Here is a 13,374-nt window from a genome sequence, read left to right as displayed (position 1 = left end):
ACTTGAGGACCGGCAGGCTGCTGCGCGAGCTCAGCTTTGCCCACAACTCCGTCGACGGCCCGATACTGCCCAGCTTGTCGGAGCACGTCATCGTCCTGTCGAGGACTTCGGTCGGCGTCCGCGTCTTGGATACCGTCACGGGGAAGGAGCTTGCGAACGCCTCGCTGGTGCACACCAATCCGTCCTTCCTCGAGCACGGCCGCTGTCTGGCGACCGCCGACGCCAATGAGGATGCCTACGTCGCGTACATGACCACGGCTCGCGACCGCGTGTTCGTGAAGAGCTTGTCCACGGGCGAGGTCCTCTGGTCCAAGGACATATCCACCCCGGTCGTTGAGGCCCATGGCTTGGGCGGCGTGCGCATTGCAAAGTCCCAGAGGGAGGCCGAGGCCATTGGAAGGGGGGAGGATGCGGAGAACGCCTTGCTGGCTTTGGCCGATGGCAGTGACGATGACGACCCACCGCGCCAGCGGAGGGACGTCATTGTCGCCAGAGAGGGCGGCTATATGTACGCTATGCTGGCCGCGCCCGACGCTGATGCCGACGGCACAATGCCCATGTTCAGTGAGGCCGAGGAGATCGCGTCGGGAGGAAACTCGCGGAAGAGAGTCCAAAGGTACCGCATTTCGAATGACCGCGACTTGTCGTCGCTGTCGAGCACGGACCGTCTTCTAGGGCTAGGCCGCTTGCCGAGGCCGAGGCGCTCGGAAAGGGGCACGCGCCCGAAGGATGTCACGCTTGTTGTTACGTCTCGCGACGCGGGCCTTGCTTTCCTTGCCCTGCTTGTCGTTGGGATCGTCGGGTACAAGCTCGGGAGCAGGCCGCGCAGGCGCGACGCGCGGCGGAAGAAAGTGCGCAGAAGGAAGGATAGAGGCGTGTCTGATGAGCAAGCGGCTACGGGAGCATTGGGAAGTCAGCCTACAGGAAAGGACCGCGACGGTTCCGACACGGACCTGGATGAAGATATGGACGACGAGGACACGAGAGGTCTTCAGATTGGTCGCACAGATGACGGAGGAATTGCTAATCGACAGGATCTCATGCGAGAGTTTGAGCAGCCCATAGAGTCCTCGACGGGTAGCTCTGGTAGTGTGAACGGTGGTGGTTTCAACTCGAATCGAACGCAATCGGGCTGGATGTCGTTGGGATGCTTAAAAATCTCCGCAAAGGTTCTTGGCGTTGGATCGCACGGAACGGTTGTGTATGAGGGGGAAATGATGCCAGGAGGACGGAAAGTTGCCGTCAAGCGTCTGTTGCGGCAGTTCTTCGAATCAGCCCGCAAGGAGATTTCTTTGCTGGTTGAACTGGACGAAAAGTCGCCGCATGTCGTTCGTTATTTCGCAATGGAGGAAGACTCAGAGTTTATCTACTTGGCTCTTGAACTCTGTGCAGCATCTCTTGCTGAACGTGTGACACAACGGGGACCGCCTGTGCCTGCACCTCTTTATATTGGAGGGCCCCCTCCCGCGTATACCAGTCGCGCACTCAGACAACTCTTGCAGGGACTAGCGGATCTCCATCGCTTAGGTGTGGTTCACAGAGATGTCAAACCTCAAAACGTGCTCATTACAAGATCTGACGGGATAGGTGGAGATGTCAAGCTGGCCGATGTTGGCCTTGCCTTGAGGCTTGCCGCAAATCGTTCCAGTTATACTGCTGTTACTAATGCTGGCGGTGGTGTTGGGACGACAGGGTGGAGAGCGCCGGAGGTCCTCAGTGGCGGTCGTCAGACAAAGGCAGTAGATGTTTTTGCTGCTGGATGCATTGTTTCTTTCGTTCTTACGGGAGGAAACCATCCATTCGGGAATGCCATTTTTGGACGCGACGGCAATATCGCAGCTGGGAAGCCCTCTTTGGAAGCTCTTGAGGCCCTGCAGTTACCAGAAGCCACTGACATTGTTTCCAAGATGATTGATCCGGTAGCCGGGAACCGACCGTGTGCCGAAGACGCATTGCAACACCCGTTCTTTTGGACAGATGCAACAAAGCTATCATTCCTTGTAGATATCTCTGACAGACTATACGACACACGGCACGACCCAGCAAGGTACACAGAAAACTTCGACAGATATCCTCTGGCAAGGGAACACTGCAGTGATTGGCAGGTTAGAATGGATATGGAACTTCTCATGGGTCTCGGACGCGGCTACGAAAATACTGTGTCTGGTTTGTTACGCGTTATTCGCAACAAGCGCAACCACTATTCAGAACTTTCAGCGTCACTTCGTAAGCTTTTGGGGAAACTTCCAGAAGACAAGTACAGAACCGAGGCAATACTCCCACAGAATTCAAGCGCATCCGGTGACTCTACCGACTCCAATGATCCTGATGTTAACTTTTTAACTTACTTCACCATCAAAGTACCCCAACTCGTCATATGTACATACAAATACGCAGTTGAGAACCCCGTTTTGATCGACCAGCCCCATTTCCTAAGATATGGTCTCAAGGCCAAGATCTCAAGACAACCGCTGCCATTACATCCATTTGTTCGCAAAATACGGGAGAGTCGTGCCGCTGCAAGAATGCAAGCAGGAAGCAACAAGGGCGGGTCCAACTTGCACTACAATCAAACCGGAGACGGAAAGAAGTTGTTCGGGTATGACGACAACGAGTGGCCTGAACAAGATAATGATCTGGGGGACAGTGATGCTATCTTTCCAACGGAGCCGAATCGCATGTCATACAACCGACATGAGTTGGTTAATTTGCAGGCCTCGTGCATGAACCTGCACTCAGATATTCGGGAGCTATTGCAAGCCCGGGAGTTGTACCAACCGTCAGCTTACCAACGAAATCGGAAGCGTTTAGCGACCAATGTGTACGAAGATAGTGATTTTGATCCACCGCCTGGCAGGCCACAACCAGCAGTTAACGCGGATACGCCACCTGGCTTCACTCGTGTCATGCCACGAGGACGTAACCTGTATGGTTCCTCTCTATACGGCTCAAGGGCGTCTCCATTTGCTTCAAGCCCACCAGCCTCTCACCATTCTGGATTTGGCCCGTCCCACCCGCTCGGGTTTTCTGGAAACACCCCACCGGGCTTCTCTGGTACTGCCCCACCACCGCAAGCTGGCAACGGCCCACCGGGCTTCTCCAACAATGCTCCACCACCAACTTTCGGAAACCAAAATCCTAGCACAGTTGCGAACACAAACTCGCAGTATTCTAGGCGAAGCAACACTGCAAATATAATGCCAACTAGATCTCAATTTTCTGGAGAAGAACGCATTGTTGACTTTGGCGCTCTACGAAGGAGGAAGCAATAGCCTATTCACACATTTGTAACATTGGCAACCACTGTAAATCGAAACATTTCGCACAGTTCCCATCTTCTTTGGGATTGTGTTCCTATCGGGACTTAAGAGTCGCGTAATCGTACCCAATAATAATCAAAAACTAGATAAGCAAGTGTTGACAATAAGCTCATCTCAACATTTCAGCAGGATCATTCTTCACACTGATCCCGCTGTGTGACCGGAGCAAAAGCAAGGTCAGTTAGAGAAGAAGGTTTCTAGTATGCGCTCTCTCTCCTAGTCTAAGTACCGTTTCAAACAAACTGATTCCGACGAAACGCTGCCGTCTTCAGTGGCTGGTCATCGCAGCTAAGACTGTCGTCGCAGAGAGTCACGATACTTCAAAATAACAGCTGGCTTTGCGTCAGGTGGGCTCGGGGGATACAAATAGTCTACTACGATACGCTCAAGAGCATCTGGTTGTAAATCTTTTGAAACTGAGCTCACTCTGTAACGCACTATTCGCCGTCGGGCGTAGATGCTTGGGGGTTTCCCGAACCCCACAACTGCCCCATCACTATCAACGTCGACAACCCTTGCATACTCGCTTGCTGTGAATGTTCCGAACCCTTGCGGTCGGTCTTCAAAGGCGCGTTTAGTGACCTTCACCTCTTTTGTGAAGTTTGCACCCAGCTCTGAAGAATGCGCCACGCTCAAGACATTTGGGTTGTCTCTATCTCACGTCGCCAATATGAACTGTCTCGGGAAATCAATTGCTGCTTCTGCCTTCGCATTCGCTAAACGGTCTTCGATGACGTGGCCGCGATGGCGCGTAAATTTGAAAGTGAAGGATTGAGCAACTCCGATACGAGCCCTGGTATTCATGATTGCCTGCTTCCCTAGCGCCGAGTGTGAAGAGTCATTTTCCTTCCCCTCTGCCTCCAGGGAGCACAGGTTCCTGGTGATGCTCCATTGCCCTTCGTAATAATCGGGATAGTATATATCGGGCATGCCTGATCCAGGAATTTTCGATACAAGCTCCGACAGCTCCGAGTGCATGGAGCCAGACAGTGACGCTGCGAGCGCAACGAAAGGTGCGCGTAAGATGAATTCTCGGCGAGGAAAGGATGGTGCGGTGGACATTTGAGGTACCCTGCCAAAGTCGGATTGTCTCGGATTGCAAACACCTCGGGGGCGTCGTTTTAGCCATCCGCAGTTCAATAGTGCTCCAGCTACGAAGGCCGGGGATAAATTCATGGTCTTACCGGCGAAATGACCCAAAAGTGCCTCTGCCGCTGGAAGTGTTCTCTCAAAGCCAGGCTTCGCTCAACCCCTCCGTAGTTTCGCCGCACTATCGATCCCTAACGAGAAACTGCGGACTGTCGGAAACGGCTCTCGAAAGCAATGCATCTGTTCAATGCATACAGTATTTCCTGTTCAATGGTGAGGTACTCTTGGCCTCGACACGGAGATCAGACAGTGTGCACTTCATGCAATTTTTCGAAACAGCGAATTAAACTAATTCTCTGCCTCTCCATAGCCAGTAATTCACCAGGAGCACATTCTGTTCTGCGATGAACGTAGGTCCCTGCTTTATGCGCACGTGACAGCCCAGATGAAACAACAGAGTGCGTTGCATGCTTGAAGAAGTCTGTTTTCCTCCAAGAAAATGCCTCTTTCACGCGCAGAAGCCCGGAAATACGTCCGTGCTGAAAGGCAAGGCGCACCTCGCAATGCAACCAGAGAGCTTTCATTCGTTGAAAGGGCTTGCTTTTGCGAACAGTAAATGCTACATATTAGAAGTCGAGTGCATTATTACTTGGTCAATCTCGGACTGTTTAGTACAGAACTAAACTAATTCATTTTCCTGTGCGCCATACGCATTTCCATGAACGTATTGCATGTACAAACTCTCGTACAAATGCGCAGAGCACACAGGGAGATTTTGATATCATGGTGCAGTGGTACGCTGATAGTTCTGATGCGGCACGCAGGATGAAACGAGATGGGAAAAACAGGGAAAGATAAGGTTTGCCGGAGCCCGCAATGAGCTTGGGAGCGCAGGCGAGTCGATGGGCACGGTTCTGCCCTCCGCCCTCTGACAAGGAAGGAACTGCTTATGTCGGCCCCCAGCGGCGTGAACGGCCGCCTGAATGCTTCTGGCGCACGACTCTGGTCGGCCCCGGCTAGTAATTGAACCGCCTGAATCATCCTACTGTCCTGTCTCCTGGGACGGTTTTAGAAAATATGCTAAGGATCTAGATTTAGCTAACCACCTGCACCAGCCTTGCAGGCGGAACAAACAACCCAACCATATCCCCGCAGGATGTATTCGAATTACGTTTCTTTCGTCGGGGGCTCTGCTGCCAAGAAGTTCAATTAGGAGGCAGCGTTTGGAGGATACAAGATCTCAAGAAAGATCAATGCCATTGTATCAGATGCAGTGACAAAAGCGCGAAGAAAGTGCTGTACGTCGCCACAGAGGAGTACACTGCACTGGATGCGATAGATGTTGCTTTCTCCACTTCTGTCGATGACCCTCTATAGAGTGTCTATCCGACTGGGGCTCGTCCTCATATAATGACTGCTCTTTTTTTGCAAAATGTATAAATTAAATTGAACATTCAAAAAGATACCTTGAACACTATTTCCTTAACGCCTTTGTTTTCGGCAACAGCATCTCGCAGAACGCCGGGATAGCAGAGCTTTGAATACGCAGAAAAGTTAAGAAGGTATTGCAGATTGAGTACTTAGTTCCCTTTTTAAACCGGCGTTTTTGGTTTCGAAGTTATTTTGCATGCGGTTTTAAGGTGGTTTAAAAAAGCATCTTTTCCAGACATATCGAAAAACGACCAGGAAGGACATGCAATTCTCACAACGTTCTTCCCGGTCCGAAGGCAGAAGTCAGGTGCGGTGGCAGGGGTACCTTTTTCTTTCTTCTCGAGAAAGCGCAAGTGAAGAGAAAAAATATGTCGAAAAGTGTCCTCACATGAGAACAATGGTCTGATAGACCATAGAGGGACGAACTCCGCCTTAGCAGGCGAAGGAGGCACGATTGGGCCAGATCGGTTGGGGGCTCAGATCAAGATCGGGCGGACTCCAGAGGAGTGCTCAAATAGCAATCGAGTCTGATGCCATCACCTACCTAATGACAGCCAGATAGCCCTACTCGTGGAACTAATGTCGCAGTTGTACGATCAGGAGTATCAGGAGGCACATCTCGCTGACGTGATCCCTAACTATGCCGATGGGCACTTAGGGATGGTTGTAGAGTGCCTTCTGGAGCTCGGGCCATTGTCCAACGAGTGGTGGCCCCATGAGCTCATGGCGATAGAAGGGTGGGCGCAGGATACCATCGAGTCGGCTCCGGAAAGCAATGTCGTTGCCTGTAACCGCCCCTCGCGTAAGCAGATCCAGCTGTTAGTGACTCTCCTGGGAGGCCGCTGCAATACAATCAAGCTTGCGTTCGACTTAGAGATCCCGCGATTGTCGGACAAGGTGTGCGGCACTGCTAATGCTAACGCCATTTCCGGAGATCCAATCGCACTGGAGGACGAGGATACAGACTTATGTCGGACGACTCTCGACTGCTACGTCGATACGAACCGGCTACACAGCCAGTTTGTGGCAGCGATAGCGATGTTTCACCAGTGCACGCTTACCCCTGTGCCCGACACTGCCGAGGGGACGTGGGGCGTGGCTGAAGCGTAAGCGTGAGCTCGTCTTACCGAAGTTCAGTTCCTTCTGGGGCCAGTACAGGACGAATCTCGAGGGTGATGCGTTCGGGATCTGCAGTCCACGGAGGGATGTACAACGCGGAGAGTCTCTGGGCCCGCTACTTTGTGGAAGCGGACTACTTCTCGGACGACAGTGACATGGAGTACATCGGCCAGCATCGTACTGCAGATGCTTCAGCCGCAGAGTACTACAGTCGCGCGCCCATGATCACCGGGCACAAGGCGTACTGCCCCATGCTGGCGGGCTGCGGGCTCAGTATTTGGAGTGGTCTGCGAACGACGCGCTCTTGCTCCCAGTCGTTGTCACAGACTAATATCTACGGGAGCACAACGTGAAAGTCACTGAGGACGGAGCCTACTTGCGAGTAAACCACGTCCCGCCGCCAGCGTCACATATTTAGGTCCTTGGGCGTTTTCCCGCGCATGGCGGTTTCAAGGCGATGTCGGACACTACCACAGTAACCTGACACGCTTCGGTGACGGCTGGATGTTGCCCAACCTCATGGAGGCTTGGGGTATCGGAATGGACATGCGCTGTATACAGTAAGACGTAGGGATGTCGTACAGAGGGTGCAGGCGTGTGCGGAAGTGGGCCAGCAACTCGTCCCAAATCGCAGCGAGGCCGTTCAACATCAAAGGCCCGGATGTGTTGCCAGTCGAGGTCCTCTCCATAGAAGAGAGGGCACACCGCTGGGCGTTCATGCCGAGCCTCAACAAAGCCACCTCACGGTGGACAATTGATGTTAATGTTGAACCACGGTTTTCGATCTGAGGTACGGGCATGGGACGTGTGCGGCATACGGGGGTGTATGTCCCCTCTCGCGGTTCCCGCGCCGACGTGGTCCATCCCGCACCTGGCGATATCATCTATCTTCCCGTTTCTTACGAAACCCAGGCGCGCTGGGGGCCAAACTTTTAAACCATCAGTGCAACCATCCGTAGCAGTTCCCCCGACTGGAGCGGCGGCTCCGCCCGTGATGGCCGACCCTCCGGACGACACCTAGGGCGCAGACGAAGACTAAGGTGTATGGCTGCACCGCTGGCCCTGCTGCGTGCTTCTCCTGCGTTCGGAGGGTACGACTTCGCGGGCCTCAGGATGTTGAACTCACGCTAGTCCAGATCCGAGAAAGCGGAACGCAATTGAACGGCATTGTTGGGTATGCTAATGCCCACGGCGAAGTTGCATCTTGTGTTAAGCTGAATTGGCAGGACAAACTCTTTACGATGCTGTGCTTGACACTCTGACTGCCGCGATGCCGGTCTGTACTCAGCTGTGCGGGATCATGTTGTTGGCCGATGATAACTTCGCAGTCTACGGGACGGATCAATCTCGGCTGGACTATGCAAGGATGGTTTCGTTTGGTAATGAACGGGGTGGCGGCGTGCAAATAACTACTAGACACTTGCGAGCTGTGGTCGAGTGCTCTACCCATGACGCAGACGCGGGCAAGGGCCGGACTGCGTTCACCTTTCCGGAGACAAAAGGTGACAGGTCGTCATCACACGCACGTGACACCTTTCGAGGCTGTCGTTGCCGTACGGAGCGCAGAGCGCTTGAAGCTATTAGCCACTGTGCTGTCGGCACTGCACGCTGTCAACGCGAACGAGGCCATGTCGTCAGGGCTTCTAGTCTAGGCGGCAAACGCTGTCCCATGGGCCGTAGCAGCAATGCTCAAACACAGCTCAACGTGGAAAGTCAAATCGGATGAGGCGTGGGCGAAGGTGGCCAAGAGTGTTTCCCGGAGTATGAAGTCGCATCAGCACTACGCAGAGGAAGACCTCTCTGACCTTTTCGAGTTCCAGGTGACACTATCCGAGTCCCAGCTGCAGCGGTCCTCGAGGATAGGAGTTGGCTTCCGAGAGCATTCTCCTTGAGGAGCAGGAGTACCGCTTGAGAACATCACCAATAGTCGGGCAGCAATCAACGAATGTCATTAAGAAAAGAACGTGTTTCAAGGCAACTTTATAATAATTCGTTCATAGCCATAGTCGCCTCATAGTCGCCTCATGGCCGCCCCCCTTCAGCTCCGCAGACTGTTCAGAATGGGGAAAGCATGAAGGCTTTCTTGTCGAGGGTCATTGACACGTGGTAATGTCAGTTCACGAAGACTGTCTTGTTTCGGTCAGCACCGTCAACTGCCTGATTTATGCACAATCACATGTGTGGAAGAGTAAAGACGTGCAAATAGTTTGGTTATTGTCCGGTTTGCATTATCCCCTTTATAACTTGCTCCTGTTGCGCAAGCTTGTACAGTATGCCCCGTTTCGCATGCGCTTTAAAACCCGACTCCTCAACCCCATCCAATTAACATCGGTCTGCTGCTTGCTTTACATTCGACCTCTTATGGATAGATAATTGCACAAGTACATCTGGTCAGAGCTGTAATGCCAGATTGAATATTTCAGTAAAGCGCAGTACGCTATGAGTTACTTGCTTCTGGAGAGCTGGAATGTACCTGTACTTGAATAAAGCGAAGGCCATAAAACTGTAAGGGAGAGAATCCTGGATTCTTTTCTTATGCAAAACAACTCTTGTCATGTGACAGACATTGCATGAGGGCTTTCACACTTCTGTGACTGCTGTGATATTACGACAACAAGCGAATATCTACTTTTTCTGTTTCTTTGACTGCTTCTACCCGGCAGAGAGAAATTTTGGTCACTCCTAATAACTTTCAGTCTATTCTGTACAGCTATGCAAGATACCATGGCACGCTTGGGTCGGCATCTAGAGCAAGAGGCGAATTTTCGTTTATTCTTTAATTTGGCGCATGCAGATTGAGGTTCTTTTGAAGATGCTTATGTATGAAGCCTCCTAGTGGCTCTTTGGAATGCAGCAAAGCTTGCTCGAAGAGAAGAGCCAGTGTAGTGCTCATACGGTATGTTGATCTTCTACCTCACAGTCGGACACATCAATCATTCTATCCTCAAGAGAACTTAACACAATTTAATTGACTTTTACTGCAGCGCAAATGTTCTGCGTAGTTTGCGGTTGGGAAGATGGAAAATAAAGATCCCTGAACAAAACGCTACTTAAAATTTAGTACAAAAGAGAGGCTGATTGCGTCCGTTCGCACAAAACGCGAGATGTGAAGCTTTCAACATCTGAGAAATCCATCGAGTGAAGACCCTCTACATGCCACTCAAAGCGTCAGCAAATTCGGCTTGCTCTGAGGCGGAATTTCTATTTATATATAATAATTATCTCTATAATAATACAGTGAACCCTCGATATCTGAATATGGATGGTTGCTTCCTTCCGCATTCAATTAAAGTGCATATTCAGTTTCCAAGGATGTTTCATATACAGCCCAAATATGTAACAATCCCATAAGTTTTAACCAAAATATTGAGTAATGCGGGTCTGCTTGGCTTGGTTTTCGCGTTCGAGGTGTGTCCATTTTCGATTGCCCAGGAAAACTGGAAATTGAACCACATTTATAATGAATAAAGTTATCATAGCTCAGTTTTGTCTCATAGAATGCTCTTGTATGAGGCCTGTTATGATTAAGATGTGCTTGTGGTATTCAGTTAGGCCGTATTCATGAATACCTCATATGTGACCTGCAATCAACGCTCCGGAGCTCGTTCCGAGCAATGGCATGCACATATCGCGGATATTCACATAACAAGGATTCAGATAGCGAGGGTTCACTGTATATATTAGGTGGTGTTGTTCCCCAATATAAACTAAAAGTAAACGTGAACCCTTTTCGCGAAGAAATGAGAAGCTTTCCAAACATGAAAGTAACAAAGCTGAAGCAACGGCTCCTGCTTGCGTGCTCATCATCTGGCCTTTTGAAGAGACGGCTATCGCTGTCAGTACCCTTTGTACTCTTTTGAAGAGTTGGCGGCGCCCTGGACAGTTTCTTCGCCGTTTATGGTGAACAGTAGATCCGGATCTAATTTGGCTTCATATGACGGGTTTTGACCAATGGAGAAAGCTCCCGTTCGGAGCTGTTTATCAATTTCCTGAGAAATAATTTTGCCCATTACAGGGCGTCGCCGCCCCACCAAGGCCTCCCGAGTATCGGAACGTTGATACACACCGCCGCCCCCACCTCGCCGGTTTCTTTTGATCCTCGCATTATCCCTTGCGACGGTATCCCCGCTTCTCTTCTTCCATCGTTCCTGCTGGTCTCCCCTGAGATGGCGGACACCCCAGAACAAGCGCCCGAGCGCGGGATCGACCAGTCTGATGTCCTCGAAAAGTACAAGGCCGCCGGCGCCATAGCGGATCAGGCCATGGATGTTTTGGGAAAGGCCGCCTATGCTGGGATGGCCGTACGCACAATGTGTCAATTGGGAGACGCGGTGATTACCAAGACAGCGGCTGGCGTGTACTCCAAGGCGCGGACTGACACCGGAGAAAAGCTTGAGAAGGGAGTGTCGTTCCCGACGTGTGTCTGTATCAACAATTGTGCGTCTCATTTTTGTCCGATTGAGACTGACCCGGAAGCCGATACGGTTCTCTCGGGGGGCGACATCATCACGGTTCAGCTCGGGGCTCACATTGATGGATATTCCGCAATGGCGAGCCAGACGCTGGTCGTGAAGGAATCCAAGGAGGCACAAGAGCCTCCCGTGGCAACAGGTCGAAAGGCCGACGTTATCACGGCTGCGTACACTGCTGCTGAGGCGGTGCTGAGACTGATGCGGCCGGGGAAGAGTAACGAGGAAGTAAGTGAGATGATTGGGAGAATTGCGAAGATGTACGGGGTGGAACCGCTGGAGGGGACGCTCAGCCACCAGATGAAGCGGTACGTGATCGATGGATCTAAGGTGATCATGAACAAACAGACGCTCGAAGCTCGCGCGGACAAGTGGGAATTTGAAGCGTATGAGGTGTATAACTTGGACATTGTGATGTCGACGGGCGAGGGCAAAGCGATCGAAAGAAACACGCGCGAAACTGTTTATAAACGACAGGTGGATGTGGATTACAAGTTGAAGCTGAAGACGTCGCGGCAAGTATTCTCGGAAATCAATAAGGCTTACCCCGCGTTGCCGTTCACATTGAGGGCGCTTAGCGACCCGAAGCGTAGCCGGATGGCGATGACGGAAATGGTGAAGCATATGTTGGTAGTTCCGTACCCTGTTTTATACGAAAAGGATGATGCAATCGTGGCGAGATGTTCAGTGACTGTGCTGGTAACGCCCAACCAAACGAGTGTGGTGAATAAGAAGAGTATGCCAGCTGTGGATTGCAAGATCAGTATTGAAGATGAGGAGGTGAAGGCTCTCCTGGCGACGTCCATGGACAAGAAGAAGAAAAAGAAGAAAAAGAAGAAGGCGACGATGGAGGTAGATGGGGAGGCGATGGAAAGTTGAAAAAAGTAAAAATGTAAGGTTGTTGAGTATTATTTGGCGTTACTCACACAGCAAGGCGCTGTATGGTGTTGGGGAAAGATTTAGTTGGTGTGGCAGCGAAAGTAGGGGGTTGCCGAGGGGGCTCTCAAACATGTAGTGGGCAGTGGAGGGCCAAGATGGCATTTAGCGCGGGCGCGCGGGCGTGGGCGCGCATGCACGTGTGTCCTATGAGTGTCATTATTCGAGGTAAATGTTATGTACGTCTGCGTGGGAGGTATAAGACGAAAGACTGGGAATGGGTCGTCGATGGAATGGCACTGTAGTGAAGATTACAGGATGAGACTGTAACAAAGCATCCTTGGGGGCTTACCACGTAATATGTGTTGATGACGCAAGCGAAGGGCACAGAAGGTATGGATAGGGTGAGGGCAACGTAATAAGGCGGGGGCGCACGGGCGGTTATTGACAGCGATGTGGCGTAGCGATGGATGTAATTCGGGATCGGCGGAACGGCGGGGCCGGCGGGCCGACGGGGGAGGGAGGGGGGGAGGGTTCGCGGACCAGGAAAGTTATCTAAATGCGGGGTTATGATACAAGAGGACGGAGTGATCGGACAAAGGTGGTGAGCTCCGAGGTGCAAACATAAGGGAGCACCGAAATGGCGACAAACGCAGGCATGACGGTGTAAATAAAACGGCGTGTACAGTAACCCCTTCACGGGGCTGCGGGCAGTGACATGAGTTGCGACACGGGGTCGGGGCGAGGTCGCTGTACTCCTCCGTACATTGCTGCGGAGTGTGTGCGGGGCGACGGCGGGGGGGGGAGTGGGGACGAGGGAGCGGGCGGCGCGGGGGCTAACAATACGGGACGTTGGGAACGAGAGTCTTGTTACACGAGGGTACTGCATGAGGGCAGCAAGGCTGCGACGTCGGGTCGGAAGGGATATGATGTCATATCAACACGACACGACATCGAGCGGCGGCATGTGAAGAGAAAAGCGGGGCGGGCCTTTGGGGGATTGGCGGGGCGGGCACTGCAGGGGCGCGGTGAGCCGCGTGCGCCAATGGCGGGCGTGCGGGGGCGTGCAC

General features: G+C 52.1%; 4 protein-coding genes; all 4 read left to right on the top strand.

The window, feature by feature from the left end:
- The window catches only part of CHC_T00000652001 (hypothetical protein), a 984-nt gene extending 755 nt beyond the window's left edge, over positions 1-229 (top strand). The window contains exon 1 of the mRNA XM_005710316.1: positions 1-229. This exon is cut by the window's left edge and continues 755 nt beyond it. Coding sequence (XP_005710373.1) covers positions 1-229 — 229 coding nt within the window.
- Positions 230-248: 19 nt separating this feature from the next.
- CHC_T00009066001 (Serine/threonine protein kinase/endoribonuclease, ERN) lies at positions 249-3,325 on the top strand. XM_005710315.1 is given in 2 exon segments: positions 249-3,272; positions 3,273-3,325. 1 exon segment carries the CDS (start codon positions 249-251, stop codon positions 3,270-3,272), a length of 3,024 nt encoding a protein of 1,007 aa, XP_005710372.1. The 3' UTR covers positions 3,273-3,325.
- Positions 3,326-11,125: 7,800 nt separating this feature from the next.
- On the top strand, positions 11,126-12,349 carry CHC_T00000651001 (hypothetical protein). XM_005710314.1 is given in 2 exon segments: positions 11,126-12,307; positions 12,308-12,349. The coding sequence occupies 1 exon segment, from the start codon at positions 11,126-11,128 to the stop codon at positions 12,305-12,307; it is 1,182 nt and encodes a 393-aa protein (XP_005710371.1). The 3' UTR covers positions 12,308-12,349.
- Positions 12,350-12,369: 20 nt separating this feature from the next.
- On the top strand, positions 12,370-12,609 carry CHC_T00000650001 (hypothetical protein). Its single transcript, XM_005710313.1, has one exon. It carries the CDS (start codon positions 12,370-12,372, stop codon positions 12,607-12,609), a length of 240 nt encoding a protein of 79 aa, XP_005710370.1.
- The last annotated feature ends 765 nt before the right edge of the window (positions 12,610-13,374 follow it).

This window comes from Chondrus crispus, genomic scaffold, assembly GCF_000350225.1.
Source record: "Chondrus crispus Stackhouse genomic scaffold, scaffold_559, whole genome shotgun sequence".
Taxonomy (NCBI): Eukaryota; Rhodophyta; class Florideophyceae; order Gigartinales; family Gigartinaceae; genus Chondrus; species Chondrus crispus.
The sequence above is the reverse complement of the archived record's forward strand: the minus strand, read 5'-3'. Positions and strand labels throughout refer to the sequence as shown.